Below are 26,343 nucleotides of genomic sequence, written 5' to 3'. Positions count from 1 at the left end.
TATTAGTATCTCAAATTGAAACAACATTAGTACATTAAACTCAGTAAACAAAGAAATAATCCAGTGTATCCTTCCTGCTTCACACTCACAATGTTCCTCGATTGTTTGTATGAAGTCTCTTATAATAATTTATACTTTGGGAGGGAAGTTATTACAGCACAATTTCTTTATGGGGAGCTGACTCTTGGAGTATTACTGCTTCTGGATCATAAATTTTATCAGTATATCTGAGTTGTCTTGGTCAGAAAATGAATTGATGAAAGCACAGTGGAGACAAGAGCAGCGTTAACTCTGGAGTCCAAAAATGATGCAGGTGTATTTCTGAAGTGCACATTTGCTTCAGCTTTCCTTCCTGTCAATCCCCACCCCAAACCCTTAGGTCAATTAGATTAAAAAGGTGAGCTGCTTGAAGGGAAGTACTTGTAGCTGTTTCTTTTTCCTATCTTGCATTTGTGTTCCATTCAGTCACCCTATTACCTAGTTGGAAATCTAAAAATATTGAGAAAAATTGTGCTGACCCCAAACTGTTGTGGTTCGACCTCAGCCAGCAACCATGCCCCGCACCCACTCACTCTTCCCCTAGTCAGGATGGAGAGAGAATCAGAAGGATAAACATGAGAACTTGTGGGTTGAGATAGAGACACTTTAGGAGGTAATGCCAAAGCTGTGCACAGGCAAACCAAGGAATTCATCCACCACTTCTCATGGGCAGGCAGGTGTTTGGCCATCCCCAGGAGAGCAGGACTCTATTCTGCTTAGTGGTTACTTGAGAAGACAAGCTCCATCACCATGAACATCCTCCAGCTTTCCATACTAAACATGATTCCATTTGGTATGGATATCTCTCAGGTCTGCTGGGGCCAGCTGTCCAGGTTGTATTACTGCTCATCTTCTTGTGCATCCCCAGCCTCCTCAGGGGTGGGGTGAGGCTGGGAGTAGAAAAGGCTTTGACTCTGGGTCAGCACTGCTCAGCAATGGCTGAAACAGCCCTATTTCTATCATCAAACATAGCCCCATACCAGCTATTGTGAAGGGAATTAACTTCCAAACCAAAACCAGCACACACATATAGCAGAAAAGCACATACCTGATCCAAGCTAGAGCATTCTTGTTAGCACTGACAGAACAGTGTATTTTTCCAGTGTGATGGGAGATATTTTTTCTTTGTGTTCAAACTTAGGGATAAATTCATTGAATTTGCATTTCTTATTGACTACCTGCTGAAGTGGCAAGGTGCAGAGGGAACAGCAAAACTGTTTGGAATTCTCTGCCTGGAGAAAGTATAACATGTCTCATTCTATCATACAAGTATAATAATTATATATTTTTAAATTATTTTTCTGTGAGATAGTAAATGTAATTTACTTTGACATAAAATTGTAAATTAAAGTGTGATGTTTTGCAATATTAATGCCATGAGATAATTTATGATGTTGCATCTCGAAAGTGCATAATCTATCTCATCATGGGATTTTATTCTATTTTAGAAGGTAGTAGATGTGCACAGATCCAGAACAGTGAAGTTGGTGATAGGCAAGTAGTGAAGGGATTCACTTATTCAGTTATATTAAGTGTGGTGAGTTTCCTAAATATCATGACAAGTAGTATTACATCAAAGAAATTTAAAATTCCATGAAAATTGAATATTTTGACTACCTTTTATTACAGGAAGTGTTCTCTAAAGGAATAATTCTACTCTCTGCAATAGCAACAGTAAGAGTTCATGGGGAGAATAAGTTTGAAGTTGTCACACCCCATAGGACTTTTGTTTTCCGTGTGGATAAAGAAGGTAAGTAGATCTGTGTTTCTAAAAATTGCCAAAGAGCTGTGTAATCACTGTTGATAAATTCTGTTTGTGAAATATAACTTGTTATATTATGAGAAATATTTCTGGAATCCAATTGGTTTAAGCTCATAGAGTGAAACTGGAGATAACTAGACTTTGTAAGAACAATGGAAATTGTTGGGCAATGACTTTTTCAAATATCAAAATGAGAAGACTATTTTCCCAACTCTTCTGCCTCCTCCCCCATCCTTCCTAAAGATTAATTTGTCTGAACCTTTCTCAAGTCTCAGTAGCAGCTTTTACAGCCTGTGTGCTCTCAGACATCTCTGAGTCACCACTTGATAAAAAAAATGACAAAGAGACAATGAATGATGTCTGGGATGTGATGCTGTGATCAAAAGAAATCCGAGTTTTTCTGTCCTGTATAGTATTTTCAGCCAGGTATTGATAGAGATTACAAATGTAAATTGTAGCAAGGAAGTTAGTACGCCTTCTAATTGAATGCTTTATCAACCTACAGCTATAATATGTGGAATCAATATCAGTGCATGTGTGATTTATTTATGGAAAATCAAATAAAAATGAACACCTAGAAAAAAAAGAGTTGTGCAATATGTATTTACAGCAGTACATGCCAGAGCCATTATAGCTAAGGGTCTCTCAGCATTTCCATTATCAAATCCCATTTTTATGGGTTATAGTTGGTTGTAAACATTTGCTGCAGGCTGTAACAGGAGTGCAGCATCAGTGAACAAATCCTTAGCAGGTTTGGCTCAAATATTTTCAGTCATTTTTATGCTCTAGGCTGAGTTTAAAAGTATCTATTTCTTTATTATTTTTGCATTTCTCCTCCAAATATATATATATATTCATAAATTAGAATATAATCATCTTGGTGCAATACATTTTGTAGGGCTGCATTTTGTTTTGTGGACCTTTGCTTTAGATACTATAAAAATGTTAAAAACTTATACTGACTTGTAAAATATATTCAGAGCAACCACTTGTTATACATGAAATTCCATTTTCACGTAATATATAAACATCTTTGGACATAGTAACATGTCTGAAAAGCTGTTCACTTGAGGTTAGAAATGCTTATTGTATAAGGAATTTGGCCATTACTGTATCCAGAGGTGAATGATGTATTCCAAGTAAAGTATGTAAATAACTCTACTTGATTTCTGTAATATGCAAAAAATAAAACTATTACTTGGTGCTATTACTTCGGTCAATTTGTGGTTGGGAATTGTTCTGGGACTATTCAAAGGGTACTTAACTGCTTTCAAAGATTTTTAAATGGAGACTTTTATATGTATTTTGAGATACCAGAAATGCATTACTTTTTGGATGGATTTAAATATCTAGAGGGAAAAGCACTATATATAATGGCTTGGAAAGTTTAGGGGCTTTTGGGGGCAAAATAAATAACCAAACAAGGGATAGCAGTGAATTAGAACATAATTTGCTCAGATGCAGTGAGATTTTGTTTCACCAGATTGAAATACCATAGAAAAAAAACACCTCTACAGTAATTTGATGCCCTCAGCTATTCTGATGTGCTTTGAAAAGATTACTGGAGTATTTCAAGACAGCATATATGTATCGTAAAGCAAATCTTTTTACAGGAATGCTTGTATCACATTCCCTGTGCTAATCTGTCAGGCTGCTATCTTCCTTTTCTACAAAGTATTTTATGATACCTAAATTTGTGTATTTGTTCCTTCGTGTTGCACACATGCCATTTATAAAGTAAGCACTTTATTATTTCAGTGGTGCTCCCTGCAATCTTCCATGCTAATTTTGCCAGCTTTATACATACTATGTATAGAACTTCCAATCCCTCCCTCTTCCCCTCCAGTATACTTTGTGATCTGGCTCTTTCAGAGCAAATAGTTAAAATATTCATGCTCTTCCAGTCACATAAGGCAAACCTAATTCATTTGGACTACTCAGCATTAAAGTATATTGATCTTAGTCCAGTGAAATGTCTGAACATAGTGAGTGAGACTGAGTGAAACTTTATTACTTCACCTCCTTGTGTTCATGTATTTGTAAGATGTTACATTAATAATGCATGCAAAGATGCTCAAACATGCATTTTCTTAATTACTCAGTACCCTTGACAATATCAAGCTTAACCACTACACCTTAATGGAATAGATTGTAAACTAACAAGTGTTTTTTTTTTAAAAGCATGGCCAAACATGGAATAGCACTGGTGCTGGTTTGCCTCCTCAGTGACAGATGATATTTAGACTCCCTGGTTTCTGCTTACATAACTGCTGCAAATCTTTCCCCTTGGTCTGGCTTCCAGAAGGTGAACATGCCAACTGTCTGCCACCTCAATCTTTAAGCTGTCTGGAGTACACTATCTCAGAACTAGTAGTAGTGGTTTTAAGAATCTCCATCATCAGTTTGTTTGGATTGATGTGTTGATTGTTGGGATTTAACTGGATGACTGTCCTTCTAACACTTCCACTGACAAAGATTCTCATTATTTTTATTTACATCTTCTCCTCAATGTTGACGTTCTCTCTTATTTGGCATAGCTAGACCATCAACCAATGTAGAAACAACGTTAGGAAAGCCAATGGGTTAAGAAGAATGAAGCTGATGCTTAACTAACTGTCTTTGACCAATGTTTTTTCTTGTTTAGAAGAAAGAAATGACTGGGTTAATACGATGCTCAATGCCTTGAAATTGCAATCTGATAATAACTCTCAGTCTCGAACTTCTGTCACCCCTGAGAAAAGCGGATATCTTGAGCTGAAAGGATACAAAACCAAAATCTTTATTCTACTTCAGGGGAGCACTGTATGGATCTGCAAAAATGAGCAGGTAAATTTTTCATGTGCTTTTTTGTGAATGAAAGCTTATAAAAATGGTTTAACTAGTGAGTTGGAAATTGATGGTTCTTTGTGAATAGGTGCATTTCAATATAAATGCATATCTCTTTATATGTAGTACTTTATTGCTGCAATTCTCAGAAGGCTTCACAAAGCAGGCAAAGAATCATTATGTCTGTTGTACAATAGAAAAAAGTGAATATATAGTGAGGTGAAGTGAAAAGCTCTGAGTGTCACAACATGTTAGTGTCAGGGCTGGGATTAATTCATTCTTAAAATGTGGGCCATAAGCACTCAACTTAATCAGAAGGCTTATTTTGTGCACTGGTTTCAGTGTTTTATAATACACTGCCCTGGCAAGTGTGCTGTAAAGAACACATTGTGGTATTTAACTGATACTTCAGGGAAATGTTCAGAAATGATGGGTTTTTTTTCTTTCCAAGAATAGAGACTGTCCAGATTCTGTTGTGCACTGTAATATTTTAAACAAATTCAGTATTAAAAAATGTGAAGTAGGCCTATCTTTTCAACTTCCAAAATCTAGGGCTTTTAGTTTTGTTTTGGGCATCACTATACGATAATAAATAGTGGGACTCCCTAGGGTGCCGCAGGCAGGGAATAAATGAGGATAGTTGGGTTCAGTGAATAATTGTGTGAACTAGTGGAATAAAATCTATTGCCGGACATTAAATGGCAGGTGCTATTTCTTTGTGAGGCAATTGATTACCCAGAAGTAGCTGAAACTTGGGATGGCATTGGGGGAGGTGGTTTTACATGCTTGCCTTCTTCTGTTTTTTTCAAAGTTGTGACAGGCAAATCCTCTTCTCAAAAGTGAATGGTCTCTCTTGGAGTTGATCTCACTTCCTCCCCCGTTATCCTCCTCTGTGTGAATTTATTTAGGTGTGCTTGAGGGTCCACATAATGTTTGACATTAAAACTTACCATTCTTTCCCAGGGTATGGCAGGAAATTAGAGACTGAGAAAGAACAGTTTTTCTTTCTACTTGCTGTACTTCAAGGAAGTTTTACTTGTTAGGTACATCCTTTGAGGTTAGTCAACAGCCAACAAATCAAGAATGTTGTAATTGGGTTTGCATGGCAAACCTGAGGAGGGAGGACCAGTGGAGAAAAAGTGCAATGAGTTCATCACAGCTCCCCATTCCCCATCCCCCTAAGTTGCTGAGTGGCGATGAGATAGAGAAAATCAGGAGCAAAGTTGAGATCAGGAAGAAAAGAGGGATGGGGGAAAGGTATTTTAAGATTTCAGTTTATTTCTCATTATCCTACTCTGGCTGGACTGGTAATATAAAGATTCAACTGATTTCCCCAAGCTGAGTCTGCTTTGCCTGTAACAGTAATTGGTGAGTAATCTCACCCTGTCCTTGTCTCTTCCTTCAATACTTCTGTTATATTTTCTCTCACCTGTCCAGCTAAGGGAGGAAAGGAATGATAAGAGCAGCTTTGGTGGGCATCTAACATTCATCCAGGATCAAGCCACCACAAACACGTTACAGTTTATGGATTTATGCTGTTCTCTAACTATAACAGAACTCCATAAATTGTTTAGATATGAAATATGATACCAAAAGTGTATTTGCTATGCGTCGTTTGAATTTAAGCCTGCAGCATATGTTTTGCTGAATGAGCATCAAGGAGAGAAATTTGTCTTCATAGCTGAGCACAGTACTCTTTATATATACTGAAATCTTCAGGCCTGATTATTGTAATGAATGGGTGACCTGTCAGTTAATACGTTTATATAAGTTCACAGCTTATCTTGAAGGAGGAACAAAACCAAGATGCAAACACCACGCCTCCTTTGGGAGACCCTGCATTTCACTGAGGTGCTCTTGCATTTAGAAAGAGTGAGGTTGATCAGTTTTATAGTAGTGGCTTGTGAGACTTGCACTATGAGTGTACTCAACATTGCTCTTCTGTCATGGAATTTCCAGGGATTTTATCAGTGAGGATCCATGGAAAACATTCTCATCCATGAAAATCTTCTTTTTGTGGATGTTCATTGTTAATGAGCCACTTTTCCTTTCAGAACTTATGCTTTTTGAATCTTATACCCCTGAATATTTTTGAGTGGTCCTTGTAGATGTTCTGGGATTTTTGATTGAGGGGTAAAGACACCCAGACTTGTGGAGGAATTTGTCCTCCAGAGTGATATGTTGTTTGAAATTAGTTATGTCCCTCTTGAGAGTTGCAGTACCAGGCATCAATTTTTTTGCTTTTTTCTTTCATTCTTACTCTACTTGAATATAACTATTGGGAGCATCTTTCTTGCCTCAAGTAGTGCTTTGAACTTCTGTTGATGTGGGGCACTCTCAGCTCTGCCCAATGTGTCGAGTCAGTTTCTTCTGACTGTATGTTGATACAAAACAGAGCCATTTAATCTGGAAGAGTTCTTGATTGCTCTTTGCTGCATTTTCAGAGTGCAGGTTGTATGATTCAAATACTCTAAGACTTCTCCCCTTCCCCATCACTTTCTGTTTTTACAGATATTTTAATTTCATTTCTTTTGTGTGTGCACGTGTGTGTTAGTTCTATTGCTTGTGCTGCTGTGTGGCAGGTTGTATCTGCTCTGCCCTTTCAACATCATGCATTTCAGAATTGCTTTAGCTGATCATGAAAGCACATCCTTATACAGCCCTTTTACTAGATATTTATTCTCTCCTACTACATGGATGCTCTGCAAAGATTACTGACTGCAGTGCAGCAGAAGGCAAACCAAATTCAAACCTGAGACAGAATGGTTAGATGTGCTGCCAACCTGTTAACTCCTCTTTTGTGTATGAATATTGCAAACAATGGTGCAAAACAACTTCACAAAGCTTACTTACCTAACCCCTAGAAAATTAAAATGGTCCTAAGATGTTTCTTTTCAGACTCTGTATTTGAACAATATCCTTTCTTCGTGCAATTTCTGGAAGAAATTCTGCAAGAAGAAATAGCTTCTGTCTTTAGGCTTTCAAAGTCTGCAATTCTTTGTCTACCTTTTTGGTATTAGTTTCAAGTGGAAAACAATGATTTTTACTGCAGTACTGAAGAAAACCATCACAATACAGCACGAATCCATTAGAGGGCGATGTTGATCTAAAAATCCTTCCTTGTCTCCAGTTTGCAGTCGAGCCAGTAATTATCAAGCAAATCTGTCCAGGGATGTCCTCAAATCCTGTTCATATTGGAATTCACATCCATACTAGACTCCTGGAGAGCCTTAGAGGGGTTTATTATAACTGCAGTGCTAAAAGACACCTATTTAGACTTCTTACAATGTTGAAATGAGATTGGATTGAGCTTATTCATTGATTTCTAATAAACTTGATAGAGGAGAGTCTGCTGTTACTTTAAAAAAAAATTCTTCAGTGTTAAAAGTGGAGAAGATCCTAAGCCAAATGCCAAATTGTAACATAACCACTGTGAACTTTGTGAAGTTCAGATTGAGATCAGAACATCCTGTCTCAGGCCTCTTTCCAGTTAAAAAGTGATTGGTTTAGCTTGAACTTGTGGCAGTGATATACTGCTAGTACTAAACCATCAATTTCTTTGACTCATGTAGTGTAAATTTCTTAAACTTCCTCTCTTGAGCAAAAGTGAAAAGTAAATTGTATGGAATCAATTTGTTCAACCTGCAGCTTGCTGAAATTCCCGTTTCTGTTTCAAAGTCATTTGCGCTTAAATAAAACCACGTAATCTGATCATTCATAGCAGTTCAAACATTGGCTTGAAATGTCAATCTCGGTGGCAGTGCCAGTGACAACCTTCCCTTGGTTACCATCAGAAGGACTCTGACAAACACTTGTCTGGTCTGCTTAAATATATTGGCTTTTGTTAGGCTATATTTAAGATTTACTGGTATCTAATGTCAGGGAAGGCCTAGGTGTTGTAGTGTTTGTGCTAGAATTTGGCTTTGAAAAGAGAAATCAGGATCTTTTTTTACTCCTTTGGGTGGTTAGATGTATTTACCTGGGATATTTGAGGAAGCTTTGCCAAATATAAAGATGGGAGACTGGTATGGCTGTGTGCCGTAATAAATCGTGACATTTTTTCTTCATTCCTGACTCTAAGTTAAAGCTAGAATGGTGATGAGTATTCTTTTTGTTAAATATAAGCAATAATATACATTACTTATTAAAAATCTCTTCTTTCATTTTGGCTCAATGATCCTATTGATTTCAGAGGATGTTTTGTTTTGTCAAAGATTGAAATAATTTGCTCTGTGGCAGATGGAAATGTTTATTCATGTTGAGTGAACCAGTGAGGAAGCCTAGTAATTTTAATTTCTTCTGTGATGCTAATGGTGCATTTAAGGCAAAACTGGACAAAACCAAAGGATGTATTACTAGAAAGGAAGGATATTAAATAGGCAGAAAATTGAAAAGGGTGGGATAATGTAGAGAATTGATACAAGGATAGCTGAAGGGACAAGCCAAAGCTGATGCTTGAGATTGGCATCTTGAAAGAGAGGAAGTGCTGTGAATGTCAGTGGAAGCAGAAGGGATCTGTGCATGAATCTCTGTCTGCATAAGGGCAGAGATATGTTCTTATCTCTGTTAAGAAGACTTAAAGGGGAGCATTTTTTAACAATCTGATCTAGTGAAAGATGCCCTTGTTGGATATGTGTTTCAGGGGGATTGGATTAGGTGATCTTTAAAGGTCCCCTCTAACCCAAACCATTCTATGGTACTATGAAATACATTGCTAAGGACATTATGGTTGGGATTTGGGAGCAGACTTGGAAGTCTTTTGGCATACAGCAATGGGAATTTATAGTGATACTCTGTAAAGGGGATTGTTCATTAGGAAATGTTCTGGTTTTACCTGGAGAAAATGGAATCCTGATTAATAATGAAGAACATGATGAATGAGAGAGAAATCCTTTTAAAAAGGAAATTATCTATCTATTATCTAATAGTCAAAAGTGTTTAACAATGGAAGGCTACTAAAGAAGAGCAGTTAAATGAAATCCTGAAGGTGAGTAGTAATGATTGGTTGTCGTGCTAAAGCACAGTGAGAAATTCTTTTTAATGTATGTAGAGTCTTTGGTGTGTCATCATGATTATATTTGTGAATATAATGAGTACAAGATGGTGGAAACAGCAATACAAAAGAAAATTGGGGAGAGGAGTTGAATGCAAGTTGAGCAGAAAGAAAAATAGAAGTTTTGAGGTCTAATGAGGAACCCTGAGAAAAGCAACTGAGTTCTGAAAAGGAAGCTAGGTAAAAAGACAGGGGAGTAAAGGCAACAAAAGGAAGCAGGAGGAGGAAAAAGAAGACTGTTCAGATGGCTGATAGAGGGTGAGAGGAGAGAGAAGTGCCTGGTATGTATGGGGTGTGGCAGTGGAAGGAGGAATTATTGAGAATGAGTAAACAAGAAGCAGCACAATCCTTGTAATTTTGTTTCTCCTGTTCCCCATTCTCATCCAACATCCTCATCTCCCTTGCCCCAAGAACAGGTGTGCTTTTAGAGATTTTCTGATGAAAAACTGTGGTTTATAGTGACTGGGAAACTCTAAAGAAACTGTGCTGTACTTGACTGCTAGTGCAGACTGTGATCAAACATGGTTACAAACATACAACTGAGCTTGTCCTGGAATGCCTTAAACAGGTGGCGGTAACAAAAAACCAAAAGAACATTTGCGCTTTGTTGTTTGATTCATTCCAGCTTTGCTTTTCCTTCATAACAATACAAATCTGTAGCAAATGTTAAAAAGCAGAAACAGAACAACCCAAAAATATACCAAATAGATTGGAGGGGGAAAGACTAATATGAATAACAGTTTTAAGGCAAAATATACTGATACATTGAAGTGGAATCAAATGATCCAGCCTCTTTTAAAATAGTTGTTTGCATCAAGCTGTAGTTGAGATGATAGATTAAGGTCATATCCCTAAATTTCTAGCAGTTCTTTGCAAGAAATTAATTCCAATTTTCCACACTCAAAAACATAGTAATGATCAATTGCGGTGCATGACATAAGAAACAACTGAACAGGAAATAACTTGAATTGTGTTAGAAAGCTTTAAATCTTTTGGTTTTGCTTGTTATAATACACAATTTATGATTACAAGAAATCATGTTGAGTGGGGAAAAGTTTTGTTGTTTATGACAATTGCTTCTTCAGTTTTAAACTAGTTGCATCCCCACTTCAAAAAAGAATTAAAAAATAGTTTTAAAATAATATGCTGCTTAAGTGGTTCAATCAGAGAAGAAAAATGTGTCAATGACTACCTTTACAGGAAAGATCTGCATTTAGATTAAAAAAAATTCTGTGGTGTTGTTCTTGGTTGTGGATAATATTAACACAGAGAAGAGCATAAACAGAACTTCTATTAAAAAAAAAAAAAAGGTAAAAATTAGTGTTAAGTTCTTCTACATGCAGCTAAACTTTGAATCTGAGGATTTTTTCCTGTTTGTTTGTTTTAGTGCTAAGATCTTGTTGAGATGTAAGTACGTCTAAAGCAGTCATGAAACATGGTAAAAAGCCTAATGCTTCTACAATGATAAAAAGCTTCCTGATTAATCTCATTTGGAGTAAAGTTGTCAGTTTTTCAGTAATGCTCTGTCAAACTTTATGGATGACTAATACATATATAGCCAGCTATCTTAATCACTTAAAAATTAACAGTGAAGAAAAGTGGAATTTGTTTGAATACCATGAAGATTTTACATAGTGGCAGAGCACACACCTAAGCAGCTGAAGAAGGTTTCAGGTCTACTTGCTGTAAGGCTATAACACTATTAATGCAATGTTGGGGAACATACTCTTCCATTTACTTGTAAGAGTACTGTAATTTCCCTAGACCATTGTTCATCACTATCTATGTTGCTCGTTTTTAAGAGCTGCTGCTTGGCTTTAAATCCCATGGTAAAATTATTGGATCAAAAGCCCTAATTATAGGAACCAGAACCATTGTTATGGCAATTTCCTTTTATAATGTAGACTGAGCTTGCACTTATCTTTTTATTTTAAATCACATGAAAAAATTATTTCTGCATTCAATTAATCCAAAATGTTTTATAATCAGCATATATGTATGTATATATGTAGTACACACTTAAATAACGAGGTCTTCTTTTTTTGTGTGTGCAACGAAGTTTGAGGTGACAATGAAACTGAAATAGAAAGTATTTTTCAAGAAAACTTGGATCTCTTCTTTCAATAGCTCGATATACTGTAGAAATATCTAATGTAAACCTACTCTCTTTTAGTTTGGATCCATTCCCGTTGTTCTGTCACTACATGCTATTGTAAAAAGTCCCTCCTTATCCTTCTTAGGGGCTCTCTTTGGGTGCTGAAAGGCTGCAGTTAGGGTCACCCCAGAGCCTTCTCTTCTTCAGGCTGAACAAACTCTCTCAGCCTTTCCTCATAGGAGAGGTATTCCATCCCTCTAATCAACTTGATGGCCTCTTCTGGACTCACTCCAACAGGTCCATGTCCTTCCTGTGCTGGGACCCAGAGCTGGATGCGACACTGCAGGTGGGGTCTCAACAGAGCAGAGGGGCAGAATCCCCTCCTTGGCCCTGCTGCCCACGGTGCTCTGGATGCAGGACACGTTTGGCTTTCTGGGCTGTGAGTGCCCATGGCTGGGTCATGTCCAGCCTCTCATCCATCAGCACTCCTGAGTCCTTCTCAACAGGGCTACTCTGGATCTGCTCATCCCCCAGACTGTGCTGATACTGGGGGTTGTTCTTATCCAGATGTAGCACCCTGCACTTCATATTATTAAACCTCATAAGATTTCCATGTGTCCACTTCTCAAGTTGGTCCAAGCCCCTGTGGATGCCATCCTGTCTCTTGGGAGTTTCAACTGCACCACTCAACTTGATGTCATCCTCAAGTTTGCTGGGGGTGTATTTGATCCCTTCACCTATGTCATTAAATGAAGATAATAAGTAACAATGGTCCCATTACAGACCCCTGAAGGGTGCCATTTGTCATTGATGTCTGGTGGGTGTCTGAATCATTGACCACTACTCTCTCAATGTGACTTCCCAAGCAATTCCTTATCCACTGAACAGTCATTAAATTAGGGTCTCTGCAATTTAGAGAAGAAATGCTGTGGGGGACTGTGTCAAAGGCTTTACAGAAACTCAGAAAAATGACATCTGTGGCTCGTCCCTTGACCACCAATGTAGTCATTCCATCATGGAAGACCACTAGGTTACTTAGGCAAGACTTCCCCTTGACGAAGGCAAGCTGGCTGTCTCAAATCTCAGTCTTCTCATGCGTTGTCACCAGACTTCCATGACAGAGTATGTGAATTCCATGTCATAACTAGTTAAAACTACTGTAATATGCTATTGCAAATTTTTGTTTGGTATATATAACTTCTGTTAACAATTTGCCAGGTTTGAAATCCATTACAACTCAATTAAGTAGTTGGTGGTTTCTGAATTCAGTCTATACTTCCTCTGGCAAAGTTCAGACAAGTAATGTCACAAAAGGATATTTTTCTCTTTTGGTAGGTACATTACCTATATGATAAAGAACTAAGTTGTATGGATATCCTTCTGTGCACGGTTACAGGTGGGGCTATTCTTTTGTCTAATCTGAAGGGGAAGAGCAATATTGCTGAAGACTGGGATTTGCCTAATCTATAACAAATATCAAATGAGCACTGGCAGTCATTTTATGATGATTAAAATTCTCTCTTTGGTTGCAAAACTAAATAAAACGGATTAGTTTGCACCAGCAGGAGACCAAAAAGAATATGTCTGCAATTCATTAATGTGCCTTGTAGCTGACACTGTAATGTTTAGAAACCCAAGCACTTAAAAACAAGTGATTGATCATAATGCATTTAGATTGCAATAGCTGATCATGCAGGAAATGCACAGTGTTCATAAAGAAAACAGTGTTGGCATTCATGGATTTCTGTACTCAGTGGTGATTTTTGAGACTGGGTGGTCTTACTTCAATCTTTGTTGGAGTTCATCAGAGTAAGGACCATTACAACTTTTTGAAAACACCCAGAATTTGTAGTACCCCCTCCCTTTTTTCTTCTTCACGCTTTTTCAGCTTTCACCTCTTTTTGTGTAAGTGCTTAATTCAACAATAGACAGTTGCTCCAAAACTGTTCTTTTCTCCACAGCATGGGCTGGAAATGGAAATGGCGGGAGTTGTTTTTGGACTACTAAAATAATTAGGCCATTGGAGTTTTCATTAGTTATGCAAAGTGAATGGTTTAAAATAAGAATTATAGAAATAATCCTTAAAATACTAAGATCTTTAATATCATTGTAGCTCAAGTGAAATTTTAATATTTTTGGGTTATAAATATTTTATTTTTCTTCATCTGTGCTGGTTTCTTAATGTTGTTTGGAGTGGTATGGTATTGTTCAGGTAACAAACATTTTTCTACTCCACTATGTTATATCTACAAATATTATTCTAAATAAATGAACCATCCTTATAGCAAAAGGAAGAGAATTTATGATTTATAGCTTAGTATGAATGTAGGGAATATCGCAGTGTGCTTTCTCAGCAATAATTTCTGTCCCTACTTAATAAATTGCTAGGCCAACAAATTTGAACTTAATCAACTCAAACTGAATTCTTACTACATGAAATGCTTCAACATCATGGTTATTAAATTAAATTCTCCCTCTTAAATATTTTGCATACAGAGTAACATCTTTTTAAGGATAGTTTAAATCTCATTCATTAAAAAGCAGTATCTTAGAGATATTTCCAGAAAGCTTCACTCAAAAGTTACTTCCATCTCAGCATGTGGGTTAGGACCCCTCAGAGATCCATCAGAATGATTGATTGATTGATTGATTAATTGGTTGATATCTAATGCTTTTAAGGAAACGTGAAAAATCTTACATACACTGAAGAGCAAAAAAAAAAAAAAAAAAAAAAAAAAAAAAAAAATCAAGTTTTGTTGCCTTCAATTAGGATGGAACGTTGTTGAAACACTGCTGTGGGCATCCAGAGAACCATTTGAACAGGCCTTGGACAATGGTTGAAAGAAAAATATATTCAGGAAAATATGTGGAAAACTATGATTCAGGAAATAAATGTAGAAATAATCTTGCTTATATTGTGCATCATGACACTTTCATTGTTGACTTTACTTATCCTTTTGGAGATTCTTGTATGTAATATTTAATTATTACATTAAGTATATTCTATGTCCATTTCTTGCTTAAGGTGAGTTAGACTATTAAAAAAATAGTACAAAAAAAACCTTGCTGCTGTCTGTGGGTGTGACTATTACAGTTATTGCAAAATAGTTTGTCTTGTAGCAGCCAATGTTTCCAAATTGTAGAGGTTTCTGTGCTCTTGCAAACAGGCAGAGAGGAGTCTCTATCCACTATTCTGCATTTGCCCACATTTATCCTTGTCTGTGGTTTCAGACTGGTATGCAGACCTGTGTTAGAGATACATGAGTGAGGTTTAAAAAAGGTTTGAAGCAGAGTGGCTGCATTGGTATAATAAATATGGCTTTGTGTCCTGCTTCCTGGTTCACAGTCAGCCTGTCTGGCACTTATTTGAGAGGCTCTGCAGGATGTTGTATGTATGATGCGTTTTCCAGCCAAGGGCTGTTATTCCTTGCCATGGGGTCATAAAGAAGTTCAAAGGCAGATAAAATGACAGCAGTCAGCAACAGCAGCTCAGTTCCTGCAACACAGGAGTAATTGCAGCCCATTATTACAATTGGCTCTCCCTTCTTTCCCCTGAAGGAACTGAGCAGCTGCCAGTTTACTGGGATGCAAGAAAACTGATGAGACAGGAGATCGGGGTCATAACAAAAGTTGAGAAACTGATCAAGGCAAAATTCATTAGTCCTGAGTAGCTATAAGAGAAGAGAAGGAGACAGTGCTGTGACTGGTCATCATCAATGCACATGTGGGAAATGGATTCTGACTTCCAGGTTGGTTTGTTTCACCTTGCACTTCTTTTTTTTCACGAAGAGAAGCAAGAGGGATTCTGTCATCTTATTTTGTAAAAAACAAACCAACCGCACAGCAGAAGGAAGGAACTTCTTTATGCAACTTAGCTAGAAAGAGTTTATTTCAGCCTGAATAAGTACATCAGCTGGTTTTTTGTGTGTGGTGCAGCTAAAAAACGGATGATCTACAACTTGTTTGGTTTATTTAACAACAATGTGCAGTTGGATGATGCTTAGGTACTTGCTTATGGTAAATACATACAATTAGCTGTGTGGAACTTGTCTGTCTTTACTGGTGTTCAGCAATAAATGCTAACGTAGACATGACAGCATTACATGTAGGAATGAAAAGGTTACATCTGCACAAACTATTTCAGGCTGTTTCTTTATCTCTCACTGGTGTGGTATGGAATATCAGAAACATATTTCTTAATATATGCAAGTAGAGATGTAGGGGAATTTTACAGGGAAAAAAAAAAGTAAAGGTTAATAGAGTGCACTGTAGATACAAAACCAGAGGATGTTATCACAGTTCTGTGTGATTCTGTGGTGCTGTTCAGGTCTTCTAATTGTGCAGGCCTTTTATCTTCACACCTAAATTTCATTCTCCTATACTGCATGTAGATCTGTTTTAAAATGGACCTAAAGAGGCATGTGCAGATTTTGTTGTAGCTGCTTGTCTTTCTAAATAGAAAAGCTAAAGATGCATTGCATTTCCAGTATTTATGGGGCCTATGAGGAAAGCTGTTTCTTGTGGGGTCTATACACAGATATCTGGAGTGAATTTCTATCTCTTTCGATGTCAGTTGGAACTTTGTCATTCATGTCAATGGCCAGTTTTTCATTTTAGTGCAGTATTTTGTTTCATTCCTGAATCCTTTTTCATCCTAGTTTCTTAAGTGATATGTTCATGCTGAGAAAATATACCTTCTTGTAACTTCAATGTGTTCCAGATTGCAGCTGCCCATTCCTACTAATACAAAAGGGTTTTTTGGTAGATTTCCTGATCTTAAAAATCACTGTAGCATGTTACAACCCTCCCTACCCACAAATGGTACAAAATGTTGCTGCTGTGTTTCTGAATATCCTAAAAATTTGAGTGATTTTGTAATTCTAGTTCTATTTTTGCTGTTTGTGAGATTCTCTTAAATGTGTTATCTTGATCAAGTCATTGCAATTTTGATGCAACTTGTGTGTGATGAGATGCATCTTCATGGTTTCAATTATGAGCCAGAACAGGGTTTTTATCACTGTACTTCCCCATGACAGGAAATGGGTTCAGTTGGCTGCTGTCTAGGTCAGGATGTTTCTGTATGCTCACCCTGTAAATCAGTGCTTCCCTGTTTGCTTTGGTCACTTTCTGTGAACAAATTGCCACTACAGATGCTGCTCTTCACTAATCACTGATTTGTAAGGTGTCTTGACTAACCTGAACATAGCAATATATGTTTCAGAATTTATTTTTTTTTTATTACTGCGTAATTTTGAAGGCTATTCCAGCACAACATTCAGGAAAGAAATAAGTTGTAATCTAGGCCTGTTGCCCCTACTACCCATGAATGTGCTCTGAGGCAGGAGTTAACATTGCTGTTGACAAATTTTCTTTTTCTGTTTCTCATTAAATTCAGGTGAGTGAGATTTATTTCTTGCTTGTAAGGATTTGGGCATGAGTAGGAGATTGGAGAAGTGAAAAAAAATGTAGTAGACAGGTGGAATCAGTATGCTACAAAGGAGCTATGTGTATGTAGCTTGTTGTGGGTCCTAAAACACCTTCCTGTATTGTTCAGTGGGTGACAACAGGAAGCTTAATGAAACAAGCAGAAGATAAATGTGTAAATGGAGATAATTTGTTAAAGATTTAATTTTTAGGTGTTCTTTCTATTAACTAGCCGTCTAGATAGTAACACAGAGTAAAAGGTTATTTGAAAGATATATGTAGAGGACTTTTTTTAAAGGATTTTGGTTTATTTCTAATTTGTAATCTGTTGAAGTATATTTTTTAGAGAATGGCTGCTCCATTTTTAAAGATATTTTGTCCTTTTCTGTTAGATTTTAGCCTTTGATCCTCGTTAGCAGAAAGTAATTTCATTGAAAGCTCGAATTTACTTTATTTTGAGCTAGAAGCACCTTATGTAATACTTTGTGATCAGAGGTGATATTCCTTAAACTATTAGATTATATTCATTAAGATGAAGGCATTTTGTTTGTTTCGAAGGGTATATTAATTCTGTACACAGTCCTGAAACATGAGATATTTTAGAGCTGGATCCTTCTTTAGCTGTGATAGCTGCCCATCTTAGCTTTTACCATTATAAAATCAAAATTTTAAAAAATTAATCACTAAAATCAAATGGGAATGGCTTTTACATGGACTCATAATAAAACTTGTTTACTCTGGATGTACTAGGAATTCAGTAATCTAAGTATTTAATACTGTAACCACTTCAGTATTTAAGTACTGAGAAGTAGATTACTTGTTTGTAAATTGTATTGATTTTTGAAACTCTCTTTTATATATTTACTTTTATACTAACTGTTTTTTTATGCGAAATCACTACCTTCATGGCATAAGGCTAGGCAAGTATGAAAGTGAATAACTGCTAAGCAGTAGCTGTATGTGTGTCCATAAGTGATTTTGCTTTACAAAAACTCAAAACGGTTGCTCTAAATTTATCTGTTATTTTCATCTTTTTCACATAGAGACAAATTAGTATGAGTGAATCTAAAGCCAGCAGAAGAAAAAAAATTCTTTATAAACAAAAGCAAAGAGATCAATCCCTCAAAACAAACAAACAAAACCCCAAACCCACCCCACTGTATTTGTGGCTGAACTAAATGTAAGGAGGTTGTCTTCCCAGGAGAGATAATGCTGGAATGACTGGGTGAGTTAGGGAAGGCTTGGGTATATAAAGCTGTGGTGCAGCATTGCTGTTGTCATGGCATCAGCCCTCTCTAGGTCCAGGCACAGAAGAATGTATGGCAAAACTGTTGGTGCTGCTGTCCCTTTGCTGTTTTAGAATAAGTGTTACAGAAGTGGGAACAATTCACAAATCATAAATTGGTCTCCCTAGGTTTCTGTTTCTAGGCATTAGCGGGAAGTTTATACCTTACATTGGCTTCTAGAAAAGGTCTGAACCTCCATGAAGTCTGCCACATTCTTCAGAGTTAACAAATATGTGTGCACACTCAACATTTAGATCTACTAAATATTTATTTATGTATTTCACAAGAAAAAAACGTTATCTTTTTGGTTCAGGTAGTCCAAAAATTTCTGAATTTCAAATAAAAAAAAATAAATTGAAATTTTATGGGATTTGATGTTTCTTTCCTGCAAAGGTTTATTAAATAGATGAGAGCTTATACTTCTGGCCAAAAGCTTTTGTGAGAGTCTGTACTCTCCTTAGCTTATTTTTGTACCTTTAAATTTAAGATCATAATGTCAGTTGTTAAAGTGGAACATTTTTCTTCATGGCTCTCTAAACAGAAGGTGTCTAAAATCTCCTAAGCTCGGAAAAGTAGGTTGCACAGTACAGAGCTCTCCATATTTCATATAATTCATTCATTTATTCTTATAAGGTGCTTGTGTGTTTGTGTATGTGTTTTGTTGCAATATACACTATCTCAGAAAAGTAATTTAGTTTGATAGGATCAGAAATCTAAACTGTTCATTTTATCAACATCAGCTGGAAAATCCCATGAGATCCAGTTATGATAAAATGGAGTATGTTTGCAATATATTCAGATAGTCATAAATAGATTTTTTTTTTAGAATGTGAAAATGTCTATAATAATTAGTCCGATTTGTATGGTATTGTAAAAACTGTTGTTTTTTTTTTAAAAAAATTAATTCCCCTTTTTAAGTATTTTGAGTTATGCAGATTACTTGGAAATTAGGTTTGTGAGTTAAAAAAAGCTTTGGAAAACTTTCTCCATCAGGAAATTCTGGTTTTGCTAATGATTATTGAAATATTATGAATTATGTTAGTTATTAATAATTTTTACTTGTGAAACATCATGTCATACAATTAAATTTCAGTTTATTAAAGAAGGAGGTAGTAAATAAAATAAGAAATCTTCATATTTACTGTGAGGACCATTTGTCTTAACACATTACTGTTTGTAGTCAGTAACTAAAAGCTCTGTGCTTGGTCAATGATAGTTTATTGTCAATATCATATTTGTTTATCTTCATGGGCAAATTTTAGAAGAAAGCAGACACTCCATTATTTGGAGGATTTCTTGCTTCGTTAGGGGAATTTTGCCAGTGGGGATGTCGTAACAGTTTTCTCTCTTATCTAGTGACATCTGTACTAAAAGTCCTATGAAAAGATTTGCCATTTTTGCATGACAACTGTTGTAGATTTTAAGCTATTGCAAAAATGTTCACAGTCTGTCCATTGTGTAAGAGTTCAAACACTTTTTTACCATTTTTTCTGGATTATGAATGCATAACAAGATCTTTGGTGTGTATCTAAAGCTTGGCAGGAGGACTATAAAGGTATTCAGAAAATTATAGCTATATATGGTATCTGAAAATTCACTGATCCTCCTGGTCTCCAGAGAACAGTCTTGCTAAATCTAAGGTTTCCATTTGTGAAGCACTTCCAAAGAAGAGTCCAGATGGCTACTTAAAATTGTAATAGTAATGTCTGTGTTTAAAAATGTCCTTGTATGAACAGGAGTTGCTCTGGGTGCTTATCACAGGGAAATGTTTAAAAGGGTGTGTGAATTTGAGGTAGTGACTGTAGGGATAGCTGTTTCAGCTAAATGAAAAAAAGAAGAAAGGTTGAAGGGCTCAAACACTGATAGTGAGGAAAATTGAGGCATTGCCACGTAATTTTAGAATTTGCATATATTAAAGTGGTATCCCTTTGGGATAAAAAAGATGTGAATTGAGTAGCAAGAAATGGGTTCTAAAATGGAATGAGTTTTTATGTGTCAAAAGTTGTGCATCTTAAGGAACATGATTGCCTCTTTAAATATGAGCCAATGTTATGAATAGCTATTGGAATAAAAGTAAAGGGGAAAGCCTTGAATATAGTCTGTACTTGCTCCTGACAGGCTTTGACTTTTATATACATATTTATTTAGCTGTACCATCTTCATATCATCTCATGATTTTTCATGAAGCAGCAAAAATAACGATCATAGCCCAGGCAGCTGCAGTGGCTTCAGCCCCCTTAGCTGATAAGATGCTGATTTCTGCATGAGCTCCATGCTGCAGAGGAGCCCTGATGGAAGGGACTTACTGTAATTGTTCAAATTGGAACTTTGCCTACACTTGTTTTTTGTGTGTGTGGTGGGGGAGTGGGTGACACAACACAGAAAGCAGCTTTGTCTCTCTTGCTTGGTACCTGTCAGGGTATTTGGGAAGGTAGCAAGGGAGGTTTTGTATGCAGTATTACCAGCTTGATTTTGATGCTTGGCTCTGTCTTGTGTGCCTCAGATGTGAGTTGCTTTCCTGGTATGTTGAGTGAAAAGAAAAAGAAAGCATGTGTCTGAAGACTGGAATATAGCCTGAATCACACTTTCTGTGATTCAGAAAGCTGAGCTCTGAACTGTAGAATGGTTGAAGAATTCAGGCCCTTTGGTATATTTCTAAATCAGGAATGCAAATGACTATGGTACCTTTGAGTCAAGAAATCTACTTTCCACTAATAACTTCAAACTGCTTTGTGTTAAAATGTACATGTTATGTAGAATTCAGGTTCTTATATTGTAGAATTCAGGTTATTATATTGATGCAACAACTTGCAACAACGTGATATTTCCAAAGTGCATAGTTTCCATACATACGAATTATTCATAATGGCAAGGCATGGTTGCAGGATGGTTTATTTCTTCCTTCCCCTTTTAGCATGTTTCAGCACAATGAGAAACCTATAAATATTTGGAATTATGATCTTTACTCTCTGTTGTCTTCTCTTTCTGTTTTTGAGGATTAAGAAATAGAAGCTTTTAATTTATATGTATTTGTTTGTGGCTGTTGACTTTGAACATCCCCTTCCAGATTGCATCATCTTGTCTCAGTTCACTGTGGCCATACACTAAAGACTTTTCTTATGGGGGCAGTAAAGTAGTGGGGAAATGTGGACTCTGTGTTCTCTGTTCTGATCTACTTTCCTTCAATCTTGCTGAGACCTCAAGATTCATTGGCTGCTATTATGCTGAAATTGATTAAAGCCAAGGATCTGTCTAGAGTAAGAGTTTACTTGGGATTACATGAGGAGACAGATGCTCCTGTGTTGTATAATCCTAATTTTTTTGAATACTCAGCTAAAAACCTTTGATAATATCACCTCAATTACATATTTCTGCACCCCTCTAATCATGGGAAAACTGGTCTTATTTCTAAGACCTTAATTTCACCCAATTATAATATTGTGTAGTAGATACTATAATATGCTATTTCCTTTCACAAGTTCACTACCTATTTTGGTGCATTGTCTATTTATTAATTGTCTGGTAGTTTTAATTTCTTTTCATGATGTAGCCCATGCCTTTTTATAGCACACTGTTGAAAAGTGCCTTACATTCAAATGATTCCTTCACTGAAAAATGAACTTTCTTTGAGGAGCAACAAGGAATTTATTTTTCATCAGTTCCTGTAAAGTAAAGGAACATGATTTTCTCCTTCATGTGACCACACAGTTCTGAGAAACACAATAAAATATTAAAATATCCATATATTTTGCATTCTCTGTTTTTCCAGTCTTTTATGGGTTGTTGGGAGGGAATAGTTCTCTGTCAAACTATACCTGCTCAAAATACTGCTTTCACAGGTCTTGGCTGAAGTTCCAATTGCTCAGCAGTTCTGCAAATCAAACCCTAGAGCATAAAGTCAGATACTAGGAAATGAGAAATGTGCAGTGAAATGACTGTATGCTAAGGCTTTGATTTACGCTGAGTAGAAACTGGAAAAGGCAAAGATAAGAGCTAACTCTCCAACACAGTATTCAGTCACTTTAATTATGTGATTCTCCCCATCTTTTTTTTTTTTGTTTTGCAGCCTACAAAGGCAGTGAGGTTTCATCTTCATGTGTCCTAGATCCATCCCATGCAACAAGCAAGCATGGGCCTGATGGTGCATAAACAAGCAATATAAAATTGTATTGATATTGCAAAATACATACACATAGCTGCTGAAGTGAGGTTTCTGAATTGCTCCTGCAGTAGGTGAATAGAGAGATCTGTAACTTAAATGAGAGGTAACATCTAAGGTTGTAACTACCTTAGAGAGTTTGTCAGGAATGCGTTTTTTAAAGTATTCTCTTAGTTATTCCCATTTCTTATGTATTGAATTTCATCATAGAGCCATCCCACATCAAAGTACAGGTATTACATTTTTCTATAAAATAATGATGTAAAATGATAGAGAGAGGAATGCACTCCAGCAGTATATCCAAAATACTCTACTGCAGATGAGCTTCCTACATGGTACTGACTAGAGCTAGTCTAAGTGGCCTTTGTCTTTTTCTGTCTTCTTTCTTTGTGACCTCCAAAATTTGGGTGCCAGGCTGTCATTACAATTATTTTTCAAAAATAGTGTGAATCATTTTTAAGTGGTTCTCTAGTGGGGAAAATAATTTTGCCTAGTAAGGAACTTAATACTGATGATGTGACTATCTCACATACTGTAACAGATGAGCACCCAGCTACAGATTTAACATGCATAGACAACTGGAATTCTAGCATCACCTTGCTCATCAGGGCTTTATTTAACATAATAATGTTAAATTCTTTTAACATTGTTATTTGAGTGTGTAATTATATACTGGATGGTTCACCATGGTTTTATTTTGGGACCTTGCTAGAAGACAGTAAGGCAGAGTACATATGTGGTGGTTTTATTACAATCCACAATATGTAACTTTCACTGGAAGTCTATATTAAAAGTTTTTGGCTCTGATGAGAGATGTAGAGAAGCCTGATGAAACATAACTGGGAGTGCTAAGCTCAATACATATAGAAGGAGAGGAAATCAATATAAACTTGTGTAAAATTAATATCATCAAAGCAATTTCTGCATTACTAGTCACTCTCTTTAATACATAAAAAGGTCCTAATTTTTCATTAATAAAGAAGCCAGTTTTTTTCCCATACTTGTGTTGCAGAAATTAGCCCTCCTTAATAGCTGGAAAGGCTGAAGTATAATTCCTCCAAATAATGAGGAGAGGAAAGAAATGATGAATGCTTCATCTGAATGATTCTAGTTACTGGCTTTTAACCTCTCTGGAATAATTTGGTTGTTTGGAAGGAATCAAATGCCATGGGGTAAGAATGAAGGAAAAGACTAAATCATGCTAAATTGTTAAGGGAGTTTTCAGATCTTGCAGGAGTAGTGCAATTGTTACAAACTTTTGTGGTAACTTCCCCAAAGAAAATCTAAAGTGGTGTTGCAAATTAAATGGTAATTTCAAGGAACCATGTAATTAATGTCCTGTTTTGGAAATCTGATCAGACATATTGTGTTTAAAGGTCAAGAACTTTCTGTGTATGGGCAGGAGGACAAGAGTAGTTTCAGAAATGTGAATAGTCCTTTTATAAATTAGTGTTGGGGTGATATGAAATATAACTGTTAAAAAGGAAACAAAAAATTGTGCATTTATAAATGCATCCATATACATTTGCATGTAAATATATTCATATATGTAGTATAATGTTCTTGATCTGTTACCTCTTACCACTTTTAGAGCTTTATTTTATATCTATCTATCTATATCTATATATCTATGTGTGTGCATGCACGCCTAAATATTGCATGTCTTCAAGATCAGACAACCATCAACAAAAAAAGCAAACGCACCATGACCTCAATTCACAGGAAGGAAACTGATGTGCAGTGAGAATACCCAGCTGATGTAGAATTTCCAAAAGTGCTGTGTTCCCAGCATATATCAGTGCTATTTCTGTACTTCAGAGTTCCGTACTTCTGTATTTTTTTTTACTTCTAAATAAACTACAAACATACAAATATATATTAAGGGATATACTTATGTGTGTATATGCATTTGTGAGTAAGTAGAAAAATAGTCTCTTGAACTCACGTCAGCAATTTTCCTTTTTCTCTGCTGTTGCCATTATCCACTTTGTTCTCCACAAAAAAAAAAAAAAAAAAAAAAAAAAAAAAAAAAAAAAAAAAAAAAAAATTTGATATTTCTAATATGAAAGTAGTAGTTAATTAACCTTTTATTTTCAATTATTTTTATGGGAGGAGTATGGGTAAAGTTACAGTTGTGGGTGCATTTTTTTTTGTTTCATTTCTCAGAGATGTTTTCCTGGGCAAGGATTTTTTTAAAATCATCTTTATACATTGGGGAGCTAATGTTAGATCCATGAAAAACAGTGCATCCAAAGACATGATAATAAATGCTGAAACAGTAAATGTTGAGGAACACAAGCAGCATCTCTAGAACTCCTGTGTTCAGATGAATTTTGGTTTGAATCAACCAATTAGAATGCCAGGCCTAGTGTTACTGGAAGAAAACCAAATAGAAAGGAAAAAATAGAAAGATAAATAGTTATAATTTTTAAGTAGGAGAAGAGTTTTTTTAGAAGTGCCGTTTTGTGGAGAAAGTGTGTTCAATGAGAGTCACAAGGTTCAGCCTCTGATTACAAATTTATTTATGACTTGCATGCAGAAAGGTGCTCAGTGTTGTCTTTTTAAGACAACATACTGAAAGCTAAGTGTCCAGCAGCTTTGAAAATTTCACTTGTTCAGATATAGTTGCATGATTTTATACATATATACCTTAGTGTTTCTTAACCTTGGCATTTATTTCTGCGTCTGTAAAGCAGTGGTGGTATATTAGAAAAGGTATGAGACTAATTTTGAATCTCCTTGAATTTCATCCAAAATAGAATTGAAGAAATGTTAGTAAAGCCTGTCACAGGGCAGCTTTTGCCTATGAAAAGATAATATGTAATATAGAAGGCAGTTTTGTATACCTAGAGGCACTTTATAGATACATCTTAAAGGTATGTTTAAAAATAAAAGTTAAATAATTCCATGGTTTATATACAGATGACAGGTTTTTATAGGTTATGTCTTTTTCAGACAGGTGTGATAATGACAGCAACACTCACACATTATTATCATTCACCCTTCAGAAAGGAAAAACAGTAAATCAGAAAGCCAGTACTCATCTTAGTATTTTTAGCTTTCAGTTAACTGTGCTGTTTAGTGAATACTTTAGGTCTATTATTATAGCTATAAAGATTTTTTTTTAAAGCTCTTATTGTCAACTCATTTTTCAACCTTTCTTAGAATTCATGAAGATAGTATAACTATAGACATTTAAGTCATGTCTATATTTAAATTAAAAAAACCCAAAAAACAAACCCAACCCTCATCTTTCTGTGCATTTTTGAATCTTGAAGTTTTCTTCCTTTGTCAGAAAGCCTAGCACAGTTCAATGAGGTTTCAGTGGGTAGAAGCAAGACAATTCTTATTCTGAAAAGATACTGCTTGCTTTTGCTGTCGATATTTTTTGTATAGTTCTTGAATAGTCCTATTGTCCTTCTGTGCACTCAAAGTGAATGAATTCATCTTTCAAAGTGGAGCACTTCTTTCTTCTCTGTACCAATTCCCACTTCTGTTTCTGAAGTAGAGAAGAAGACTGCACTCCTGAAAGCATATAATTCTGAGCACTGAAAATTCTAGTGTACCTGTCACTCACAAAGCCAGGTTTTTGCCAAGTGTTGTGCAGTTACCTTAAGGAGGTTTTTTTTAGCCATTATGTAAATAACTTCACTCTAATGTACCAATGAAATTGCTTAATTTGCCACCACATTCTGTTCT

General features: G+C 36.1%; 1 protein-coding gene across 3 annotated transcripts in view; it reads left to right on the top strand.

The window, feature by feature from the left end:
• ARAP2 (ArfGAP with RhoGAP domain, ankyrin repeat and PH domain 2) overlaps positions 1–26,343 on the top strand; it is a 118,190-nt gene that overhangs the window by 28,084 nt on the left and 63,763 nt on the right. For all 3 annotated transcript variants that reach the window (XR_014590161.1, XM_083861816.1, XM_083861815.1), the window contains exons 8-9: positions 1,669–1,789; positions 4,446–4,627. Coding sequence is in view for 2 of the 3 variants with exons in the window: in XM_083861816.1 (XP_083717942.1) it covers positions 1,669–1,789; positions 4,446–4,627 (303 nt within the window). In the remaining variant the exon portion in view is untranslated. The remainder of the gene's footprint in view (positions 1–1,668; positions 1,790–4,445; positions 4,628–26,343) is intronic.

Source organism: Zosterops lateralis (assembly GCF_965231275.1).
Source record: "Zosterops lateralis genome assembly, chromosome: 5".
Taxonomy (NCBI): Eukaryota; Metazoa; Chordata; class Aves; order Passeriformes; family Zosteropidae; genus Zosterops; species Zosterops lateralis.
The sequence above is the reverse complement of the archived record's forward strand: the minus strand, read 5'-3'. Positions and strand labels throughout refer to the sequence as shown.